Source organism: Cibotium barometz, chromosome 39, assembly GCF_041138505.1.
Source record: "Cibotium barometz isolate CiBa-2024 chromosome 39, ASM4113850v1, whole genome shotgun sequence".
NCBI lineage: Eukaryota > Viridiplantae > Streptophyta > Polypodiopsida > Cyatheales > Cibotiaceae > Cibotium > Cibotium barometz.
This window is the reverse complement of record NC_141084.1, coordinates 35,168,004-35,191,699: the sequence shown is the minus strand read 5'-3', so window position 1 is coordinate 35,191,699 and position 23,696 is coordinate 35,168,004. Positions and strand designations below refer to the sequence as shown.

The 23,696-nt window shown below is 44.4% G+C and overlaps 1 protein-coding gene across 1 annotated transcript in view; it reads right to left on the bottom strand.

Annotated features, from left to right (window-relative positions):
• Positions 1–3,245: 3,245 nt before the first annotated feature.
• Positions 3,246–23,696, bottom strand: part of LOC147616025 (putative ADP-ribosylation factor GTPase-activating protein AGD11) — a 34,563-nt gene continuing 14,112 nt past the window's right edge. The window contains exons 2-3 of the mRNA XM_086778668.1: positions 11,508–11,603; positions 3,246–3,842 (exon numbers count right to left, since the gene is read on the bottom strand). Of these exons, the coding sequence (XP_086634794.1) occupies positions 3,561–3,842; positions 11,508–11,603 (378 nt within the window). The 3' untranslated portion in view covers positions 3,246–3,560. The remainder of the gene's footprint in view (positions 3,843–11,507; positions 11,604–23,696) is intronic.

The window sequence follows — 23,696 nt, the reverse complement described above, 5'->3', positions numbered from 1 at the left end:
GAGGGCCTATACCACGCCTTTTAGCAGCCACCTATACCTCAGCCACAGGAGCCTCGACCTACCACAGCTAGCTTCTTTACCCACATGGTAAAGGAAGCTATCCGCCGCCTACAGCATGGACGGGCCTACGACCATATGGGCCTACAGGGTGAGCATCTCATATATGCAATAAATTCTTTGGCTCCTTTTCTTGCACACCTGTTTAACAGGGCACTAGCAGAGGGTTTGCCTGCGGAGTGGACGATGCACACCATTGTGCCGATCCACAAAACAAGGGATATGCTCGATCCGAGCAACTACAGGACGGTTGTGGTTGGCCACGTGTTGGCCAAACTCTATGGTGCAGTGTTGGAGCAAGAGCTTAGCTTATATGCTGAGCGAGCAGGTTTACGCTCATCAGGGCAGGCAGGCTTCAGGAGAGCCTTCTCTACCACTGACCATGTATTCACTTTGAGATGTATGATTGATCAGGCCAGAGTGAGGAAGAGAAAGCTCTATTGCTGCTTTGTGGATTTCTGCAGGCATTTGACACAGTACCACGAGGGAGGCTCTTTCAGCGCCTGCAGTCTCTTGGCATACCAGGAGATATGACATGGGGCATCTATGCATCATACGAGCAGGTTTTTGGGCGAGTCAAATGCCCAAGAGGTATGTCCGAGACTATTGCTAGCAGTATTGGTGTGAAGCAAGGATGCCCACTTTCCCCCACGCTATTTGGGTTATACATTGATGAGGTGGCTGACTTCATTACACGGGGAGGCGGAGATGGAGTTGATCTAGCAGGTATCTCAGTACATATTATGCTTTATGCTGATGATATTGTATTAGTGTCTAAGTCTCTAGGAGGTCTACAACAGCATCTACTTGCACTCAATGATTTCTGCACAGAGGGGTCTTACAGTGAACCTTGGGAAAACCAAGGTTATGGTCTTTCATACATCGAGACAGGGCAAGAGCCAGCTGACATTCACTCTCGCAGGACGCCCAGTGGAGGTGGTGACATCATACGTGTACCTAGGGGTTACCTTCTCTGCAGCAGCTATGCGCTTCACCATGGGTTCAACAGCCAGAGCTAGATTGACACGGGGATATGCAGCATTCGCTATGGTAGAGTGACAGTTCCACCAGGTGCATTTTCAGGAGCCCCGAACGAAGGGGTGGCTATTTGACACATTAGTCACACCGGCAGTGATGTATGGAGCATCGGTATGGGCGCCAGGCCTTGCTACCCATTGGTGGACACAGATCGAGAGACCACATGCCCTCATGATGGCACGCATGATACGCAGCAAACCGTCGGTACCTCATGACATTATCCGAGCAGAGTTTGATGCGTCTCCTATGATGGTAGAGGACATATTCCAAACTATATGCCTGCTAGACACATTCAGAGAGATGCCACAGGATACAGAGCTTTTGAAGCATCTAGACAGCTGGCTGAGGCAGGAGACTGAGGATCATGGTATGCACAGGTCACACATTGGTTCTCACAACATGGCCTAGACATGGATCATCTACCACCATTCCAGTATGACAGGGATGCACCACATATCCGTCTCTCTGATAGTGAGAGGAACAGAGTATTGAGACAGGACCTATGGCAGCTCCAGAGGGGGGACAAGAGACAGATTACTACATTTTTTCAAAGATCCACCCCACTCCCAACCCCTACACAACAGGGAATTACTCTCCAGAGAGCAGAGACACTCAGAGCCCGCATGAGATAGAGGACACCTAGCTTTTGAACACCACGCCTATACCAGAGAGAGATGTGGACACCCCCTTCATTGATATATACCATTTTATACCCCCAGTATGGTACAAGATGGAGCTAGCTAGGTTGCATATCATGATTGTATACTCCATGCATATAGCTTTGCATTATCCTAGTAGTAGAGCTCCATCACCTCCCCCACTCATTGTACTTATTGCACATCCAGATTCAGCTTTTTAGTTCAGTACTTTTTCATTTTGTTGGGATGACAGAGGATACCCCACACAGGTACACTGATTTGTCTCATACGCCGAGTTCGGTCTTTTGGAAGACGTTAATAAAATCTTTCTTTCTTTCTCTCTCTCTCTACACCATACATATAATTTGCCTCTTCTATGCGGAATGCAAGTTGGAGATCTCTCTCTCTCCACAAGTACTCTGACTTATTGCAAGTCAAAACCTCTCTCCAACACTAGAAATAAAAAATGCACTCTTACCATTGTAACTACTAATCCCTCCTTTTTCACCTTCCAAGGTGGACAGCCACTAGAAGTGGATTCAATAAGTACGATAGCAAAGTTCCACCATTATCCATCTCCTTGTCAATGACCACAAGTTTAATACAAGGCCACGGCGATGGCCACATTTCCCATACTGTCCTCCTCCCTCCCTCCATCCCTCCCTCCCTGCCTTGTCCTTCCTTTAGTGTTTACTAATATAAAAAAGGTATAACCCACTACCAACACAAGAATATAATCAGGACTTAATCATCTTACGCATATTGAAGAGAGAAGGAGATATGTGCCCTAATTTCCATGAACAGGGGCTAGATAGTTGCAAAGCAATGGAGCTTGTGCCGGAGTACCCTCATTAGAAATCTTGCTATGATGACTATCACAATACTCTGAAGCCCTCTGTTTTTGGATTCTTTGGCCAGCCACCCACATGACTGGAAAAACACCCTAAAAGCAACTTAGCATAACCCCTGCATATATTTACAAGAGAGAAAACAAGAACTGAGGTCATTACAAGCATAAAGTGGCTTGAGTAGTTTTTTTGCCTTGACCTAGTCAAAGGGGTGGAGGTTCAGAAAAGCTGAAGCAAGGGTCTACCTTTTCATGAAAAGGCACTGCCAATAGATCAGGTTTGCAGTTTCTTGGAGATATACTCTTAAATTTCAATTTTGCTTAATTCTCCTTCGTTCACTTTTTTATGATCTCACACCCAAGGGTAAAGACATCCAACAGCAAGAGTTCTGAAGCCGAAGGACAAACAAACCAATGGAAGAAAACCTACCTTCTAATGTCCATGGATGGGTGGCCTGGTGGTGAAGGGAACGCCTCCCAAGGTACAGACCTTAGCCACTCATGTGTCCTATACACCTTTGCCAATTCTGCCTCTCACCATCGCACATCCTCGCCATAACCTCACCACTTTTACTGCACTACTCATGACAATAACTAAATAATATGTAGCCAAAAATAAAAAGAAACTACCTTAAATAATGTTAAATTTCTATCTTGGTCTTGAATAAGCTGATTGGTTCTTTACTGCTTCAATAAGACCCATTCAAAAGAGAACACTTTGAAGATACATACATGATTTGACTGAGAACACCTCAGAATGAAAGCCATGAGTGATAGTATCATGTCTTTGCACACAAAACAATATGACAACAGCCCCCAAAGAACTGCAACTCCAACCTACACAAAAAAATATATACTTACATGCAAGCACAACCTCATTGGCTCAATGCAATTCCAAACTACGACAGGATAGAAATTGTTGAAAGGCAACTCGAGAACCAGTATGTATGCACTTGGAAGTCATCAATGCCACGAGTGTGTCAAGGGTCACGAGGTTGCCACTTTAACTCCAGCTCGATTTGACCCTTCTCCACATTCCGTAGCTTGATGTATATTTCCTGTACAATGTGCCCATCCTTGAACTTGATAACACTATCTTTCACAAAACCATTCCCATCAGTTGCAACAATCTTTCGAATGTTCATGCCTTCTTGAAACTGCAAGCCCTCTTTAAGCTTGGCTGCAGCTATCAACGGACGAAGATCGATTCGGGCATCTCCCATCTTATCATCAGCTGTGAACATGTCCTTATCAAATACAAACTGCAAAAATAGCTCAAACTTAGTATTTTAGCCATTATAGGGCTGCATTGTCATTACTTTTGCTTTATCTTTTTGCATGATACAGTCACTTCATGAAGTTATTGTATTACTTCTAGTCTCATAGATCCTTTGGTCTTTTGCAGAAGTTATTACAATTCTCTCTCTCTCTCTCTCTCTCTCTCTCTCTCTCTCTCTCTCTCTCTCATGGATTGTCACCATGTGATATCACACGGATATTTTAGCTTATATAGCTGGTTTGCCCATAACGATGCACATGCAGTCTGCCAAGCCCGTCACCTCTGCACGGATCCAATGAACCCCGCACATTGTGCCCTTCGGTGCTGCTGGGCTCACGCCCTCCCTCCAACCTGTCCATGCTACTCCATGGTGCGCCAACACATGTGCACTACTTGTGTCCTGAAGTGCCCGGCCCCCCTCTGCCTCTTTTCTCCACCTTCTTGTCCCTATTCTCTTACCTGTACCCTGCAACAAAACTGCATTCTCAATGGAAACACTGAATTAGAGGACCAGTGAGCCAGAGAACCAGGGTCCAGAATTAATGGCGACCCCCCCTCAAACTTAGTATTTTAGCCATTATAGGGCTGCATTGTCATTATTTTGCCATTTTGTTTCTTTACATAAATTGTTTTTTCTTTTTGCATGATACAATCACTTCATGAAGTTATTGTATTACTTCTAGTCTCATAGATCCTTTGGTCTTTTGCAGAAGTTATTACAATTCTCTCTCTCTCGGGTCACCTTCATGAGGAAGAGGGTCGTACTACGAGGCTTAGAGGGAGCTCCTATTTTCTTGGATGATGATCTCACGAGGATGCAGCTAGAGCATAGGAGAGCTTGCATGCCACGAGTCTTACACGCGAGGAGAGAAGGCAAGAAGGCCTTCTATCGAAATGGTCGGGTCATCATTGATGGCCGGCCCATGGATTAGCGGTTTGGGGCCTATGGGACACAGACCAGGCCACTGACAGAGATACACATGGCAGTATGGAACTGTAATGGTTCACTATGGGTGCAGCCTGTATGACTGGAGCATGTTATGGTAGGGAGAGACATCATACTTCTAACAGAGACACATCAGAGCCCAGAGAGAGGGCTACCTCGAGTAGAGGGATTCCAGTGGGAGTCAGCATACAGGAAGACCGCACGCCAGGGTACCTCGAGAGGGTCGGGGGGAGTAGCAGTTCTATTCAGACGGGAGCTACAGGGGTGACTGAGTGGTAGCACAAGATCTAGAGGCCAGATACATGTGGATCAGCTTACAGCTCTCACAGGACAAGGTTATATACATAGCTCTATGTTACTTTTCTCCATCAGGATCCTCCTATGTCATTACAGAGGACATGCCACAGGAGGAGGAGACAAGAGCCTCACCATACACTTGTCTGTCATATATGCATTAGACTACCACCTCCCATCAACATGGGTTTCTTTGATGAAGAAAAACACATACTGAATCTGAAAACAGCAGTATGCACCGAAAAAACAGCAAGCTTTTTTAACACATACCTTTCTTCGACCTCATCTTCTCTACCTACCGACTTGCTCGTTCACGAGGTATGCTCTGATACCACTCTCGAATCCCCACGGATCTCCTCGTGATCGTTCTTGATACGAGACTCGAATCCTGCAAACAACAAACAAACAAACAAGGGGGTGCAGGCCTGACTCATCTCCCAACCATGACAGCCGTGGGCAAGCCCACAGTCTTGGCTGTCCCCACCGAGCCACGAGCTGAGCTAACTAGGTTGACGTACCGACCAATCTCCTCCTCGTCCCATACCGCCACGAAGCTACCCTCGCGGGCCTCAAGATTGCTGCCGGCCTCGACTGCGTAAAGCAGGTGCACGTCTGCACTAGATCCTGGCTCTAAGACCATAGAGCTCTCACAAACTCGCGAGACTCTCTATATATCAATAACTAACCTTGGCCACCCTTTTATAGGCTCTTGGTCGGTCATCGGACGTCCACACTTGGACGCCCGTCCGTCCATACTTGGGTGCCCGCCCGTTAGTATATCCCTAACTCAGCTCGTCAATCAGCCTGCCTAGCTCCAAGCTTCCCCAAACCTCGAAGCTAGTCTTGCGTGCGTGTAGCACACGGTAGATACACACTGTGCACATGACATACCATACTTGGGTGCCCGCCCGTTAGTATATCCCTAACTCAGCTCGTCAATCAACCTGCCTAGCTCCAAGCTTCCCCAAACCTCGAAGCTAATCTTGCGTGCGTGTAGCACACGGTAGATACACACTATGCACATGACACTGTAGGAGCAAATGTCTCATCAAAGTCTTCATCTACCTTCTACGCATATCCTCAAACAACAAGGCGGGCTTTGTACTTGTCCAAAGTACCATCTGCATACTTGACTTTGAAAATCCATTTCGCACCAATCAAACGACGATGTAAAGGTCGTGGCACCAAAGACCAAGTGTGATTCCTCTCAATAGAGAACATCTCTGCTTCCATGGCTTCCGCCACTGCGGTTGTGTAAGAGCCTCCTATGGACTCTCGGGCTCATCGATCTCTTGGAGAGAGCTCATGACAGCATAATTCACAATGTGATAAGATGTGGAAGCCTGAGATGAACAGTGAGGTCCAGGAATGGTGGTAGAGATCTGGATATGGAGCTGTGCATTAGTGAGACCAAAATCTCTAAAGAGTTGTTGAACCCACCGAGGTAGCCCAACCTTCCTCTCAAAGCGTGAAGAAGAAGATCCAGCTGCAGGAACGCATCCGATGTTGCTGGGAGAGGTGATGAGGTAAGCACTGGTGGGGGTAATCCCGGAGTCAAAGCAAGACTTGTAGAGGGACTAGAATCTACAAAAGCTAGTGCAACTGGAACTGGTGGCTGTAAAGTAGCAGGTGGTACCGGAATCGCATTAGGAGGAGGAGGAACTGAACGTGGCAGAGATATAAGATCACTATCATATGCCGAGAATGGATGATCCAAAGAATCTGGAGATGCATCAGGTGGAGAGGAGTCGATGCCAAACAAGCTCTCATCAAACCAAGCATCACGGGAAACGAAGATGTCATCAACCTCCGGATCCCAAAAGCGGTACCCTTTGGATCTAACTCTAAGATCATCGTCTTTGACTTCAGTGTGAGTGTGGTCCTCTTCTGATCTAGGACATGCACATAAGCAACACAACCAAAAAAACATAGGTGAGATACAGAACGCTTGTCTCCTGTAAAAGCCTCCTCCGGAGTCATCCCCTCAACTGCTTTTGTGAGAGAGCAGTTAATGAGATGAACTGAGGTAGCCACAACTTCACCCCAGAAAGCAAGAGGGAGACCTGCATGATGCAACAAAGCACAAGCCATCTCTCTTATGGTCCGGTTCTTCCATTTCACTACTCCATTTTGCTAAGGAGCGTTAGGAACTGTGGTCTATCAGTGAATGCCCTTTGATGCAAGGAAGTCATCAAACAGTACAAACTCGCCACCATTATCAACCCAGAGAAATGAAACTATACCCCCAAACTGATTTTCCACCATCGCAATCCAAGTCTTGAAACTGGCAAAAGCATCTGACTTCCGAGCCAGAAAACATACCCACACTTTGTGAGTGAAATCATCCACAAGAAGAAGAAAATATCGAGCCCCTCCAAGAGAATCAACCTCCATGGGTCCAGCAAGATGTGCATGTATAAGCTCCAGTCTTCGGATCGCTCGATGAGTGGCCTCCTCTAGAAATGCATCTCGATGATACTTGCCAATCATGCAGGATGAGCGAATGTGTGAAAGAGACCTGAGCTGAGGTAGTCTGCTGACAACCTGCAGAGAATGGAACTGGTACATGACCGAAGTGTGAATGCCACAGAGAGGTATCTGCCTCAGAAACCAAAGCCATCAAGGGGGAGAAAAGCTGATGAATATGTGAGTCAGTGTGAGGGATCTAGGAAGTAAAGTTGGTGATCTTGTAGAGACCCCCATCATGGACTCCATTGGCAACAATCAAGAGAGTCTTCCTATCGATCACTTCAATGACCTCTTCATCAAAGTACACACCAAGTCACTTCTGAAAAGCTTTGTATACTTTTTTAAAAAAAATTGATAATCCGTGGCAAAAAAAACCCAAAGAAACATTACCAACACCAGTGACAAGAAGCGAGGACTTGTCGCCGATGTGAACTGAAGAAGAGAGTATGGTAGTCCTCCAAGATATGGGCTTGATTGGTCATGTGGGCAAAACCACCACTATCACCAACCCATTCCATCGCTTCAAGTGTGTCACAAACCTCTTTAGCAGAAGTCATCTTTATGATCACAAGGAGTGAATCCTGTGAAGAAGTGGATGAATCTGTGACTACCATGTATGCTACTTTGGCAGATCCCTCCAGAGAGATCCCTCCTCTGGAACTTTGTCCTTGCCCTTATATTTGGTGTTGTCCTTGTCAGATGCTTTGGAAGCATCCTGGGCTTTATAATGGGCTTTGCCTACTCGAGAGCTATCGCGACGAGCAAAGCAGCAAGCCTCAATATGACACGTCCTGCCACAGTAATCACATTCATTGTTTTTGTCCTTGGACTCCTTTGAATCGTGTTTACCCTTGCCTTTGCCTTTGTTTTTGTTGTTGATGGTGGAATTTCCTTTTCCGCCTTTGCCTTTGCCCTTGTCCGGGGCAACAAAAGCAGACTATGACTTGCCTTTTCCGCGAAGCATGCACTAGTCGCGGAGATAACTCACGGCTTCCTTAAAAAGGGAGGAGAGGATCACGGAAGTAAATATGATCCCTAAAAGAATCAAAGGAAGCAAACAATTTTCCAAGAAGCTTATAGATTGGATTGTTAATTGTGCTCTCGCACTCCTCAAGATGCAGCTTGATACGGGTGAACTCTCCAATCTTCTCAACCATGTTATCTTACTTATTGATTGTAATCTTCTCCATATCTGACTCCAGTTTGACAATCTTCATTGTCGAAACTCTCCCTTACCTCCTTTGGATCTCCGTCCACATCTGATGAGCATTACTCCGGGTAGAGATAAATTGTGCCTGTATAGATGGAGTCATGCAGTGGATGATGATAAGATGGGCCTAAGCATCCAATATGCTTCTCAAAGTAGGGTCCACCAAGTGAGGTGTGGGGATGGACATCCACACACCAGCTCCTTCTAGCAATAACTGAGTGTAGAAAGACCATGTATGATAGTTGGTTGCTGTGCAGTAAACAGTCTCCTCTCAAGCTGTGCAAAGCAAAGACAAAGGGAGAGAGGGTGGGAAACAGAAATAGAGAAAGCAAATCTCTCAAGAACCCTATCCTCAGCACCTAGAAGAGGGCCTCATCCTCCATTGCTGAAATCTGAGCACGAGGGAAGCCCGTAGGTGCTGTACAATGGTGAGAAGCAATAGCAGCTGCTAATGACCTCAACTAAATGCTGAATAATGAGATGAATTGGGGGAAAGGGAGCCAGCCCTTATATATTCCCCCAGGATGCTGGTCGACCAGCTGTAGCAGGCCGGCAACATGGCAATAGAATAAAAGGCTATACATAAAATGCCTAAAAATACCAAAAAATGGTAATGCTGAATAATCTCTGCTAAGATATGCCAATGCAGGGCCTCATAACTGGCCAATACAAGCATGAAAAAAGGTGATGTAGACCCTCTGGAGATGATATAATCCAACACTATTGCTCTAGCTCAGAATCCTGTGATATGGGGACGATCCAAGCATATTGAGGTGCATTATCATTTTGTACGTGACTGGATCGAGTTGGGACTTCTTCGGCTGACCTGTTGTTCTACCAAGGACAATGTGGCTGATCTCTTCACCAAACCACTTTGGAGGTGTTACTTCAGCGTGTTGGTATTGAACCGCCCCTCTAGCGCTGAAGAGGAGGTGTTGGAATATATATCATCTCCAGAGGGTCTACATACACCTTTTCATGCTTGTACTGGTCATTTTATGAGACCCTGCATTAACATATTTTAGCAAATATTATTTGGGATTTTTCTACCATTTTTAGGATTTTTATGCTACAAGACAACTATCGGCCTGGCCGACCAGCTCATAGGAGGGATATATAAGGGTGCACCCCTTCCCCTTAGTTTCCATTTTATTCTTGCATCTCTTGGAGGTCATTGGCTGTAGAGACGGTCTCTTATGCTTGTAAGCACCTACAGGCTTCCCTCGTGCTCATTTTCTGCAATAATGAACTGTTTCCAACCTTATAAAGTTTGTGCTTTGGGCCTACAACCTATGTTTGCTCTTTCTTTCACATCCCAGCGAGGTAAGGGTACTCATAAAAGTAAAGACAATAAGTCTCAAAGCACATCAGGCACCAAGAAAACCACAAAGGCTAAGCCTAAAACGACGCCTGAGGAGAAGGCCAAGGAGGGCATTACTTGAGGTTACCTCCAGCTAGAGGACCAAACAGAGAATCATTGTTTTTTTTTGTCATCAAGTTGGCCATGGTAAGAGGGAGTGCACTAAGTTACAAGCTTATAAAGCCTCCAAAGCATCCTTCTCTATAGTGACCGCCGTTGATGCTACATCCACCCCTCTATCTTCAAACACAAATGCCGTACAGTCGTTACCCTCTTTGAATCTAGTACCCCCAATGGTATTTGATGATAAGCAAGAGGGTGACACTGAAGGGTAGACAAAATCTCTCATCTGTGCTTATGACACAACCAAGGGACAACAATTGATTGTCCTATTTGACATAGGCAACTTGGAAGACACCATCTCTCCGCAGTTGGCTAAGACAATGAGTTGCACATTAGTGTCTCATAATTTAGTCGTGGACGGGTTTACACCTGGTCTCCGCACACATCTCACTCATACAGCTCAACAGTTTGCGTTCAATTTTCAAATGGCCGCGTTCAAGCGAGATTTCATAGTCTCACCACTTATGGGGTGTGACATGATTCTCAGCATCCAATGGTTCCGACAGCATGCACCCATTCTTGATTGGCGGTAGGACACAATTGTTGACGGTTTACTTGAGCCTGTCATAATCCATAAACTTCTTCAAAGCCAAACAAAAAAAATCTATAACCGTCAGCAAGTGTAAGAAACAGGTTTGGAGTGGAGAAATGACTCCAAGAGAGACAGAGGCTTGATGGACTTCTTCAGCTTCCCTTGAGCTCTTTCTTGAGGGTCTTTATTAAAAAAAAGGATGTAAGGCTAAAGATCTCTTTAGAGATATCCTTGAAGATCTTCAATACAGAAATCTAGAAAGAGATCCAGAAGAAGAACTACAAGATTCTTGATAATGAGGTTAGCATGTAGGCACATCTATGCATGACACATCAAAGTAACACCAAGTTTACCAAAGCTTGCACAGGCAACAAGCTTTTACTAAATGGGGTACCTTATGCCTTACTGTTCACTCAAAAAATCCACTTGTTAGGGAAGAATTTTTTACCGCATGCTGATTTCAAACATGTTTACGTCCACAATACCTCAAACCTTACTCAAAATTTGAAGAGAATTCTATACATAAAATCTGTCTTTATTTTAAACTTACACATATAAATGAGCTTCAAAATCAAGCGGTATCTTCTAGTTTCAAACTTTACATGATAAAAAACAGGCCCTTAATTTATTACCCTGGGGCCTGTTATAAGCCTAGCATCAAAAAACATATTGTATCATTAAGATGTTATGCACAATGTCAAGCAACCCACTTACAAGATTTAATGGCAGTGGAGGATCTGGAATAGCAAGTGTAAGCTCCTCATCCCATTTTGGATTCAAGTCATTTCTGATCACTCGTGTCTTCACTTCCTGCAGTCACGCTCAAACAAAAAAGCAATGTCATGACTCGTTCATGAGCTTCTTGACTAGTACAAATATTGGTCACAAATTTGCATGACTGCATCTCATACGCTCTTTTTATGATCTTTTATGACTTGCAATATAGAGCCAATCAGCTGCAGTTTTGGAAACAAATATGCTTTACGTTCTAGATAAAAATGCTCTTTTACAAGGAGCACAAGAAAACAGACTTGTGATACACCTACAAATCCTACAGATCTGCAGTAAATTGGGCAGACAGGATGACATGGTGTGGGCACCCAGGTGGACAGGCTGGGCCGACAGGCCAGGTTTCTTGTGGGTGGCCACACATACAAACACGATGGGGAAAAAGAAGGTCATGGGTAGTTGAACTTGGTTGACAAGCCCTACACGCCAACCTGTCCCTCTAACCCCTGTGGTGCTGTCCCTAATAGGTAGTCAAAAAAATTGGCTAGCTCTAAGCTCTTGAACCAAACTGGCAGTGGTTCGGAACTATAGAACGTCCATGTATCATGTCAATCGATACTGTCTTAAGCTCGCCGTTTACAGTATATTTTGTTTGCACTTTGGGACCACCTCTGTGCAAATCTAACAGAAGCACAATTAGGCTCTGTAAGATTGCTGGTGAAATGCAAGTGTGAACTGAGATAGAATGAGCAGCGTAAGACTTCAACACAAGCATTCACAAGTAACCTACTCTTCTCCTTGTTTTAAAAGATACAACTAAATGTTTTCTCTGTACAAAATATAACCAAATGGTAGATCTCCCTAGATCTCAGCCTGTCCCTCAGCCCTAATGCTACTGCAGATCAGTTTCCAGTGCTTCCATGCCTTGAGACTAATGCTCCTTTGCTGAAGAACTCCCTGAAATTACGAGATATCTAGAAAATGCCCTAAACAGGAGTGCATAGCACATAGGTTAGCGGGTTAAAGCATCAATATGGAGGTCGTGGGTTCAAACCCCCACTCGCTGTAGTGGGGTGTGACATGATAAATAAAGGGCTGGGCTTCCCCTCCCTCTCACACACACGCCCCCCAGTGCAGGCCAGAGCACTCCTGCCGACCACGCCAGCAGCCCCCAACTCTGGAAGGAGCCGCCATTCGGGTTCTGTCCATAGACTGATCCATCACTTCTCAGAGCTTGTCGCAATGACGGTTGCTGCTTCCCGGGGGCATCCTGTGGACTACAACTTCTTCAGATTCCTACCAGTGGATGCAGGTGACTTTTCAGAGACTTCGGCCCCCCTCCAAGTCTGCCTCATCTTTCACCAATCTAGATCCACCACTCCTAAGAGTGGTGCAGTGATCTACTTCCCGGGAGAGCGAGAGTGGAGCTCGAAGTTTGTCTCCTCTGTTGGTTATCGTGGCTTGCACAGGTGAACTTGCTGTCCTATGGAGGCTTGAATTCAAACATTACGGCTATGGCATGTATGCAGAGAGAGAGAGAGAATAAGAGATAAAACAACACGACTGAAAGCAATAGACAAAATGATAGAAATGCTTGCTTGATTTTTCATTGAACTAAGTGCCTTTAAATAGGCCCATACAAGATGCTAATACAACTTGATTAAAGCTAATAATATTAGATTAGGTGCCCTAGATTCTTTCCACCTCCTCCTTGATTGTAGGCATCCCTAAATCAGCTCCCTAATTCTAGCAGAAGTAGATGCCCTGTTGACTTTTGCCTTGTGGTTACTTTATGGATTTTATCTGCTCCCTTTTATAAGAGTGTTCACATGCCTTATGTATTTTGTACTTGGATAAGGCTTGTTCTCCAACACTTCAGGTTATCCTAGTTCACACTTCATCTGAATTAATCTAGGCCTATGACATAGTTTCACTATAAGTTGTGTTTAGTTCTGTCCTGGAGTAGAGTTGCTAGTAGTCAAGCCACCTTCTTTGTAGTAGACCTTTAAAAGCCCAAGAGGTTCATATTCTGCAAAGCTGGCTTCTTCTTTGCAGTTTACCTCTTCTTCCTGTGCGACATTGGCTTTTGCTTCCTTATGATGGTAGTCTTTTTCATTGAAGTTATTTTTCCCACAATGTTTACAAGGCTTCTTAGCATAGAAGTCTTTCGCTGCATGATTGTTCCTTCCACAAATGCAACACTTTTTACCTTTGTATTTGAAGAAGGAGCTGTCTCCCCCTGATTCTTTGTTCTTTATCTTCTTTTCTTCTTCCTTGAAGGAGGTTATTACTCCTTCCAAGGTGAGATAGGACAGGTTCTTCAATGTGGTGATGAAGTTGTCGTAGTGCTCTTCAAGCATTGACTTTATCAGTACTCCTAGGGCCACATCTTCTTCCACATTTGCTTGAAGTTTTGCAAGTTGATTCATTAGAGACTGTTAGACATCTTCATCCCTTTGCTACTGGCTTCCTTTGTGGTGTCCTATTTTAGCCTTCAGGGCTGACCATATACCTTCATAAGGTCAGAAAAATATGAACTTACAAATTGAGAGATTTGAGAAAGAAAATACTAGTGAAGAAGGACAAAGACAAAAACAAAGCATTTGAAAGATCAAAAATAAATAAACTAACAAACCTAGCTACTAAGGAGAGGAAATCAAAAGATAATATCAAACGAAGACTTTTAATTAAGACATTAACAAAAAAAACCCCAAAAAAACAAACAAACAAACAAAAAACAAGAAACACAGTATGCATCACAGGAGCAGTAGAGGATGAGGCCCATTATATGCTCAATCGCCCAGCTTACTATGAGATACGGGAGAGATTCCACTGCCTCTTCCGAGAGGGATTCGGACCACTCACACGGTAGATACAGTTTGAGAATCAGAGGTGCTTAGGCATGTACTTGATGGAGCTCAAACGACACAGGGATGTGGTGTTGAGGCAACATGTTGAGAGATAGCCCCGAATCCGACAGGACACCTCACAGAGAGCCATCACAGATTTCTTTGTGGTACATACATCCACATCGGAATCCACTGCCCACAATAGTTCCTTTGCTACGACGTCAGAGCCCACCACCCATGCCCACGCTCCAGCTCCACGCCCCAGAGGAGTTCTTAGTGAGAGAGACCCAGAGCATCAGGACTCTCCACCACACAAAGACAGATTCGTGAGGTTCTCCACCGACATGTCACGCTCCCATCACAGAGGCCTGACATTCACTCCACCATCAGATCCGCTTTGGCCGAGGTGGGTATCGTCATTAGCTAATCACAGCATATCCATTTTACTTTTTCTTTCAGTTTTCCATGGCTCAGTATATCCATGGTACCATTGTATCACCTTTGGTCTTGTAACTCGCGGCATGTGACTCACGGTAGGTGCCCGAGAGACTAGGGCCTTTGACACACTTGTTGATACCATCAATGCATATTAAAACATTTAAACATGGCCACAACCATAACACATATCCATCATCACTTTGCATAAAACATAAAGCTGGACAAAACATATTCAGCCGGTACAGTGGCTTGTACAGTCAGTACGATGGCTGGTACAACAAGTACAAATGCTGATATAGCATGTACAATGACTAGTACAACAGATACAGTGCTTGGTACAACAAGTACAGAAGCTAGTACAATCGGTACAATGGGTGGTACAACAAGTACAAGGACTGGTACAGCCAGTACAATGGCTGGTACAACAGGTACAAAGGTTGGTACAACAAGTACAATGGCTAGAAATCATAATAAATGATTAAATACCCTTGTCTTCAGTATTTCTTCGCGATGGAAGCCTCCAAAACAGTCCCCAACAGCCGGTATTCTTCATGGGCAGCCTTCAAGAGAGAGAGAAAGAGATTAGCCATCATTAGGGCAGCCTGTAACGGTGGTAGAGGCTAGTGTGCAGCAAGAGAGCCTCCATTAATGAAGAGAGAGGACTCCAATTTATAGATTTGGGCCTCCCATGAGCTAAAATGGCAAGAGAAGGCTACAATGACAAGTGGAGAGCCACACAATAGCTGAAGTGACAAGTGTGAGGCCACTTGTCTCACTTTGATCCACTTTATAACAAGTGTCAGGCCACTTGTCTCACTTTGGTCCAGTTTCTTGCCACATGTCCCAATCTAAGAGATGGGTCCTTCCATACACTTCATCTCTAAAAATATCCCAACTGGTAGACATTCTGTCATAGGCACTTTGCCAACTCTCGGTATCTACTCAATTCCAGATGTAATGCACGAACAGAATTTCCATCGAAGTCGGGCCAAAAAAAGCAACTCTCCTAAATTTTAGGAGTGTGATCCTTTGTATTCTAGGATAATCCCCCATTCCCAAAGCTTGTACTTTTCAAATATTTAGACATCCTGGAGTCCACCAGACCCCTTTCATACTGGGAAATGTCCAAGCTGGTGACATCCTCCCCAACTTCTTAAAAGTTGTCCTCAAATATCATAGTTATGTGAGATGCCTCAGCTTTCTTTGGGAGGGGCAAAATATTTTGTGTCTTTTATTGATGATGCCACACGCAAGGTGTGGGTTTATCCTCTTCGTTTGAAGAGTGATACATTCTCAGTGTTTCAGAAGTTTGTTGCTCTTGTTGAGAATCAAACTGGCAAAACACTGAAGGCTTTGCGTTCCGACAATGGTGGAGAGTATATGTCCAAACAGTTTCAGGACTTTTGTGATGCTAAAGGCATCAAGAGGGAGCTCTCTACTCCTTATGGCAACCACAGGTGAGAGCTCTTCATTGCTTCACATCAAGAAGCTTGAAGGCTCACATAACTATGATATTTGGCAAACCCAGTGCTATAATGTGTTGCTCCAGAAAAAGCAGCACAAGCCTATCAAAGAAAGGGGTGTAATGCCCGCTTCTCTTACTGCTGAAGAGTGGGAAGATATGGATGAGCTGGCAAGATCTATCATGTTGTCTGTGTCAGACTCATTACTTTTCAGCATTCGTGAAGAGAAGACAGCTTGGGGAATGTGGCAGAGATTGCAGGACTTGTATGCCCAACAAAGTGCCTCAAGCAAAGTGTATTGGTTGAAGAAACTTATAGGTCTTCAGATGAAGGAAGGGGCGTCTATGACAGCCCATCTAAATGAGTTTAATGGTATTGTCAGCCAGGTCATTAATCAAAAGTTGGCAATGGACGATGAGTTCAAAGCCACTTTTATGTTATGCACTTTGCCAGAGAGTTGGGACACATTTAGGACAGCCACTAGCAATTCGCATGCTATGCTGTCATATGCAGATGTTGAGGGTGCTCTTCTTCAAGAAGAGATGAACAGGAAAAACAACTCTGTTGGAAAGTCCAATGCAATGAATGCACGTGGGAGATCCCAACAAAGGGGAAAAAGCCAAGAACGGGGAAGGAGCAAGTCTCGCTCCAAAAAGGATTTGGAATGCCATTATTGTGGCAAGAAGGGACACATTAAAAAGCAATGCTACAAATGGAAAAATGATCAAAAGGAAAAGGGAAAAGACAAAGACAAAGAGAAAGATGAAGCCAAAGATGTAAAGCCAAAGGGCAAAAGTGGAGTCAAGATTGAAGAAATCAATGTGTCACATGCAGGTGGCAGTGAGGATGAGGTCCTATTTACGTCTTCACTTGATGCCCATTCACTTCTTACAGGTGGTCATGGTATGCACTCATGGATCATTGATTCAGGTGCCTCCTTTCATGTCACAGGTTGCAGAGACTTGTTTGTCAGGTATACTGCTGGCAATGAAGGAGTGGTTTATTTGGGTGATAACCATGCATGCAAGATTCTTGGCAGAGGTGATGTGAGGCTTGTGTTTTCAGATAGCTCACAGCTTATGCTCCATGATGTCAGGCATGTGCCTGAGATCAAGAAGAATCTGCTTTCTACTAGACAGCTTGATGATGCTGATTATGTTACCACATTTGGTCGTGGAAAGTGGAAAATTAGTAAGGGCTCACTGGTTGTTGCCAGAGGCTCTAAGGTGGACACTCTTTACTTTATGCATGCAGGTGTTTGTCACCATGCTAATGTAAATGCAACCGAGCTCCCGGAAATCTCTATGTGGCATAGCCGGTTGGGACACATGAGTGTCAAAGAAATGGAGCAATTGTCTCGTTTGGGTTACTTGCCCTCTCTAAAGTTTTCAAGTTTTCAGTTTTGTGAGCATTGTATATATGGTAGGCAACTACAGTGCCCCCACAAGAAAGCTCTTGGACAGAAAGATGCTCAGTTAGAGCTTGTGCATGCAGATGTATGTGGGATGCCTCAGCTTTCTTTGGGAGGGGCAAAATATTTTGTGTCTTTTATTGATGATGCCACACGCAAAGTGTGGGTTTATCCTCTTCGTTTGAAGAGTGATACATTCTCAGTGTTTCAGAAGTTTGTTGCTCTTGTTGAGAATCAAACTGGCAAAACACTGAAGGCTTTGCGTTCCGACAATGGTGGAGAGTATATGTCCAAACAGTTTCAGGACTTTTGTGATGCTAAAGGCATCAAGAGGGAGCTCTCTACTCCTTATGATCCTCCACAAAACCGGACAGCAGAGAGGATGAACAGGACCATTCAGGAGAAGGTCCGTTCTATGTTGTCACATGCTGCATTACCTCATGGTTTTTGGACTGAAGCTGTTATGACAGCCGTTCACCTTATAAACAGGTCACCTAACACGAGGCTTGGTGGGAAAGTGCCAGAGGAAGTATGGACAGGGAAGCCTCCGTCATACAAGCACTTGAGAGTGTTTGGTTGCGTTGCGTACGTGCACATACGCAGGAAAATGCGCACCAAACTTGATCCTAAGTCTCACAAATGCATATTCCTAGGATATGGTGACAGAGGTGAAATGGGGTATAGACTTTGGGATCCCGTGAATAGAAAGATTATACGCAGAAATGATGTCATTTTTGATGAAACATGCATGTATAAGGAGCCTGCAAGGCAACAGGAGCCTGGCAGAGTCATCTTTGATGATGATGGACATCATGGACAACAACCAAGGGCTGTAAATCAGCCATTACAGCAGCAAAACCAGCCCTTAAATGGTGCTGAAAATGGTCCAAATGGACAGCCAGAGATGGCAGAAAATATCCCTATGGATATGCCACAATTAGAGGAAATACCGGGCATGATTTTCCAGCCTTATGGCATGGAACAGGAGCCACCAATTGGTGATATGCAGGCTGGACAGCAACCTGCAAATGATGGTCATTGGGTACGGAGGTCCACAAGACCCTCCAGAGCCCCTAACAGGTTTGTTCCAGGGGTTGACTACTTGATGCTCACTGACTGTGGGGAGCCCTCATGTTACAAGGAGGCTTTACAGAGGGCAGACAAGGCTCTTTGGGAGCGTGCCATGAAGTCAGAGATGGATTCTCTGCACAAAAATGGAACATGGAAGTTGGTGCATTTGCTTGCAGGCAAAAAGGTTTTGCCATGCAAGTGGGTATACAGGCTCAAAGTTGCACCAGATGCAAAGCCAAGATACAAAGCCAGGTTAGTGGCTAAGGGCTTCAAGCAGGAATATGGTGTGGACTTTGAGGAGATCTTCTCTCCAGTGGTCAAAATGACCACACTTAGAGCTGTGTTAGCTTTGGTTGCACATGATGATCTGGACTTGATTCAGATGGATGTGAAGACTGCTTTTCTTCACGGTGATCTCCATGAGGAGATATATATGCAGCAGCCAGAGGGTTATGCAGTGAGTGGAAAGGAGAAGCTTGTATGCAAGCTGAAAAAGAGTCTTTATGGGCTCAAACAGGCACCAAGGGAATGGTATCACAAATTTGATACATTCATGAAATCCCAGAAATTCAGGAGAAGTGACATAGATCACTGCTTGTACACCAAGAAAGCTTTGGATGGCAGTCTATTGATCCTCATCTTGTATGTTGATGATATGTTGATTGCCGTAAAAGAGATGGATGCCTTGAAGCAGAGGCTGCATCAAACCTTTGATATGAAGGATTTGGGTGATGCAAATCACATTTTGGGTATGCGGATACTTCGGGACAGAAATCAGCATGTGTTGTATTTGTCTCAGAAGGAATACATTGGCAAAGTTTTGCAGAGGTTCAATATGGACGGGGGGAAGAAGACGAGTACTCCTTTGCCTCCATATGTGAAACTCAGTGCTATGGACAGCCCACAGTCGGATAGAGACAGGGCTGATATGGCCAAGGTTCCGTATGCTTCAACTTGTGGCAGTCTCATGTATGCCATGCTTGCTACTAGGCCGGACATTGCATTTGCAGTGGGAGTAGTTTCTAGATACATGGCTAAACCTGGCAAGAAGCATTGGGAAGCAATGAAAGGTGTCATGAGATACCTGAAGGGCACGCAGGATATGTGCATTTGCTTTGGCAAACAGGATGCATTAGTGCATGGTTACACGGATTCGGATTATGCCGGTCATCCAGATAACCGGAAGTCTGCTACCGGTTATGTGTTTACATTCACAGGAGGTGCTGTGTCAGGGATATCCAGGATGCAGAAGTGCACTGCCTTATCTACTACAGAGGCCGAGTATATTGCAGCCACAGAGGCTTGCAAGGAGGCATTATGGCTATCTCGGTTAGTGGTTGATTTGGGCTATACAGGGGATATTCCGTTGTTGCATTGTGACAGTCAGAGTGCCATCCAGTTGGCAAAGAACCCTGTTTTTCATGCAAAGACGAAGCATGTGGATGTGAAGTATCACTTCATCAGAGAGGTGATAGAGAACAAGCAAATTCAGCTTGTTAAGATTCATACGGATGACAACCCGGCTGATCTGTTGACAAAGAGTTTGCCTCCGGAGCGGTTTGCTCATTGTTTGCAGACACTTAATGGGCATTGGATGAGGCCAGTTTCAGCCTTGATATGGCCTTGTATATTATCATGTACATGCTGATTTTTTCTTTTCCTTTACTTAAGGGCACTTTGCCTTTAAGTGGGAGGTTGTTGGGGTAAAGGCATAATGCCCACCCTTATAGTGTGTACAAGTCCATAAGTTATAGTACTTAATGTACTAAGTGCACTCTGTGTACTAGTGCAATATACATGTGTGATAGGGGAGTCACACACTCATATTATGAGTTGACTTATCCCCACAACTCTCTCTCTCTCTCTCTCCCTTGTTCTCTCTGTGTATGTCTCCCACATGAATAACTCCAACCCTAATTCATCTCTCCCATTCAAACTTTAAGCTTCAAGCCATATATTCAAGATATAATCATGTCCCATGAAGTGGGCGAGACGAGACAGTCTCAAAAATCCAATATATCTGAAGAATCCATGTTCCAAAGAAATAGGTGATACTAAATAAGTCTCCATAAGAGCAATATCATGTCCCAAAATAAATGGGCGAGACAAATCAGTCCCATAAGTCCAGATATCATAATCCATGTCCCAAGTAAATGGGCGAGACAAAATAAGTCTCCTGCCAATAAGGCATCGGTCCACATGACCCTTGGCATAGATATAAGTTCCATGCCAACCAGGCGTCATGTCCACTTTACCACTTGCACTCCGTGTTGGTGCTCTGACCACACACCTTGGATGAGAGATGGGCTTAAGTAACAAGATAAAACAATCACTCGCAAGCATAGATATCATAATCCATGTCCCAAGTAAATGGGCGAGACAAAATAAGTCTCCTGCCAATAAGGCATCGGTCCACATGACCCTTGGCATAGATATAAGTTCCATGCCAACCAGGCGTCATGTCCACTTTACCACTTGCACTCCGTGTTGGTGCTCTGACCACACACCTTGGATGAGAGATGGGCTTAAGTAACAAGATAAAACAATCACTCGCAAGCATAGATAACCTGGTGTTCCATAAGCATTTTTTACACATAGTTTATAGGCATTTCGGCCACCAATAGTTTGTAGGCATTTCGGCCACCAATTCACACTACCCTCTGAAGTGCCCATGTTTCCTTCCATCTGCTCTCTATTGTTCCACCCAGATATGGTAGAAACAATCTTCAAGAGAGCACGTAGAACAAGAGAACACTACACACGACATGTTGTGCTCGACACTACCCTCTGAAGTGCCCATGTTCCCTTCCATCTGTTCTCTATTGTTCCACCCACACATGGTAGAAACAATCTTCAAGAGAGCACGTAGGACAAGAGAACACTACACAAGGTATGTGAACCATGAGTTTCATAAGTCCAATGCATCTCAAATAAAGGGAGCCAGAAAAAATAATCCATAAACTTGAGGATAGATCCAAATTCCTAGAAAAGAAGTCCAGGAATCCATAGACCTGTATACCATAACTCTTACCACATACTCCGTGCTAACCACACACCTTGGGGTAGAGGTGGACTTTATCCATAAAAGCATCATATCCATGAGATATCCAAATATTCCTTCTCTATAAACTGGGATAGATTCGTCCATAATCTTGTCCAAGAAAGAAATCTCCATAGATATAATCCATCCCAATAAAGGGAGCCATAAACAATGTTTCCCTGAAACCATCTCAAGGCAAACAACACCAACTTTCTCCTTGCATGGCTATACAAGGGTTAGTAAACATCACACACACTTCATAGTAAATAGCCAAAGCACCAACTTTGCAAACTCAAAGTATACTTAGCTTTTCTTTGCCAGGTTGATCATGAAGCCAAAAGAAATATCTCGTCACCATATCCTTAAGATATCCTGAGATATATCTCCATATAGCTTGCTTGTAAGCTTGATAATATAATCCACAATATCCATATGGAAAGAGTGCTAAGTGTGTGCACATAAAGCCAACTCCATACTTCCAAGATAAATTTTGTGAATTCATAAATCCTTAGATCAACAAGCTGTCTACTGCTCATGCTCTTGCTTCATAAGCTATGAAGCAGCTGGCCGTGCTTAACAGCAATGATGGTAAGTGTGGTCCCCACTTGGGATCTTTTCTCTTCCTTATTGATAGAAGGAAGCCTCCGCTTCCAAGAAAGCCTATGCTCTGATACCAATGTAACTCGCGGCATGTGACTCGCGGCGGGTGCCCAAGGGACTAGGGCCTTTGACACACTTGTTGATACCATCAATGCATATTAAAACATTTCAACATGGCCACAACCATAACACATATCCATCATCACTTTGCATAAAACATAAAGCTGGACAAAACATCCACAAATGCTGAAAATGGAGCTCGCACGTGTGACACCGCATAGAGGCCGGAATGGGCTGACCCCCCCCCCTTGGAGTATTTTATTATCCAAGGAGAATAATATCATGTACAAGCTTTGAGGGCCTTACTCTCCCCACGGAAGATGCCAGATTATCCATATACAAATGCCATAACACAGCCCAACACGAGACAACCAAGCCGGAACATAGACTGTAGAAATGCCAAGCCAACAACATAATCCATATACCTCCGTGTGGGTACTGATTCTTCCCCAAAAACCACGGGTCTTCATGCAATACAACTGGTACAACAAGTACAACTCTCCATTCAGTCGATACAGTGGCTGGTACAACAGGTACAGTGGCTACAACAAGTACGATGGCTAGTAGTACAAATGCTGATACAACATGTACAGTGAGTAGTACAACAAGTACATTGGTTGGTACAGCAAGTACATTGACTGGTACAGTTAGTACAAAAGCTGGTACAACCGATACAATGGGTGGTACAACAAGTACAACAAGTACAAGGACTTGTACAGCCATTACAATGGCTGGTACAACAAGTACAAAGGCTTGTACAACAAGTACAATGACTAGAAATCATAATAAATGATTAAATACCCTTGCCTTCAATATTTCTTCGCGATAGAAGCCTCCAAAACAATCCCCAACAGCCGGTATTCTTCATGGGCAGCCTTCAAGAGACAGAGAAAGAGATTAGCCATCATTAGGGCAGCCTGTAACAGTGGTAGAGGCTAGTGTGCAGCAAGAGAGCCTCCATTAATGAAGAGAGAGGACTCCAATTTATAGATTTGGGCCTCCCATGAGCTAAAATGGCAAGAGAAGGCTACAATGACAAGTGGAGAGCCACACAATAGATGAAGTGACAAGTGTGAGGCCACTTGTCTCACTTTGATCCACTTTATAACAAGTGTCAGGCCACTTGTCTCACTTTGGTCCACTTTCTTGCCACATGTCCCAATCTAAGAGATGGGTCCTTCCATAAACTTTATCTCCAAAAATATCCCAACTGGTAGACATTCTGTCATAGGCACTTTGCCA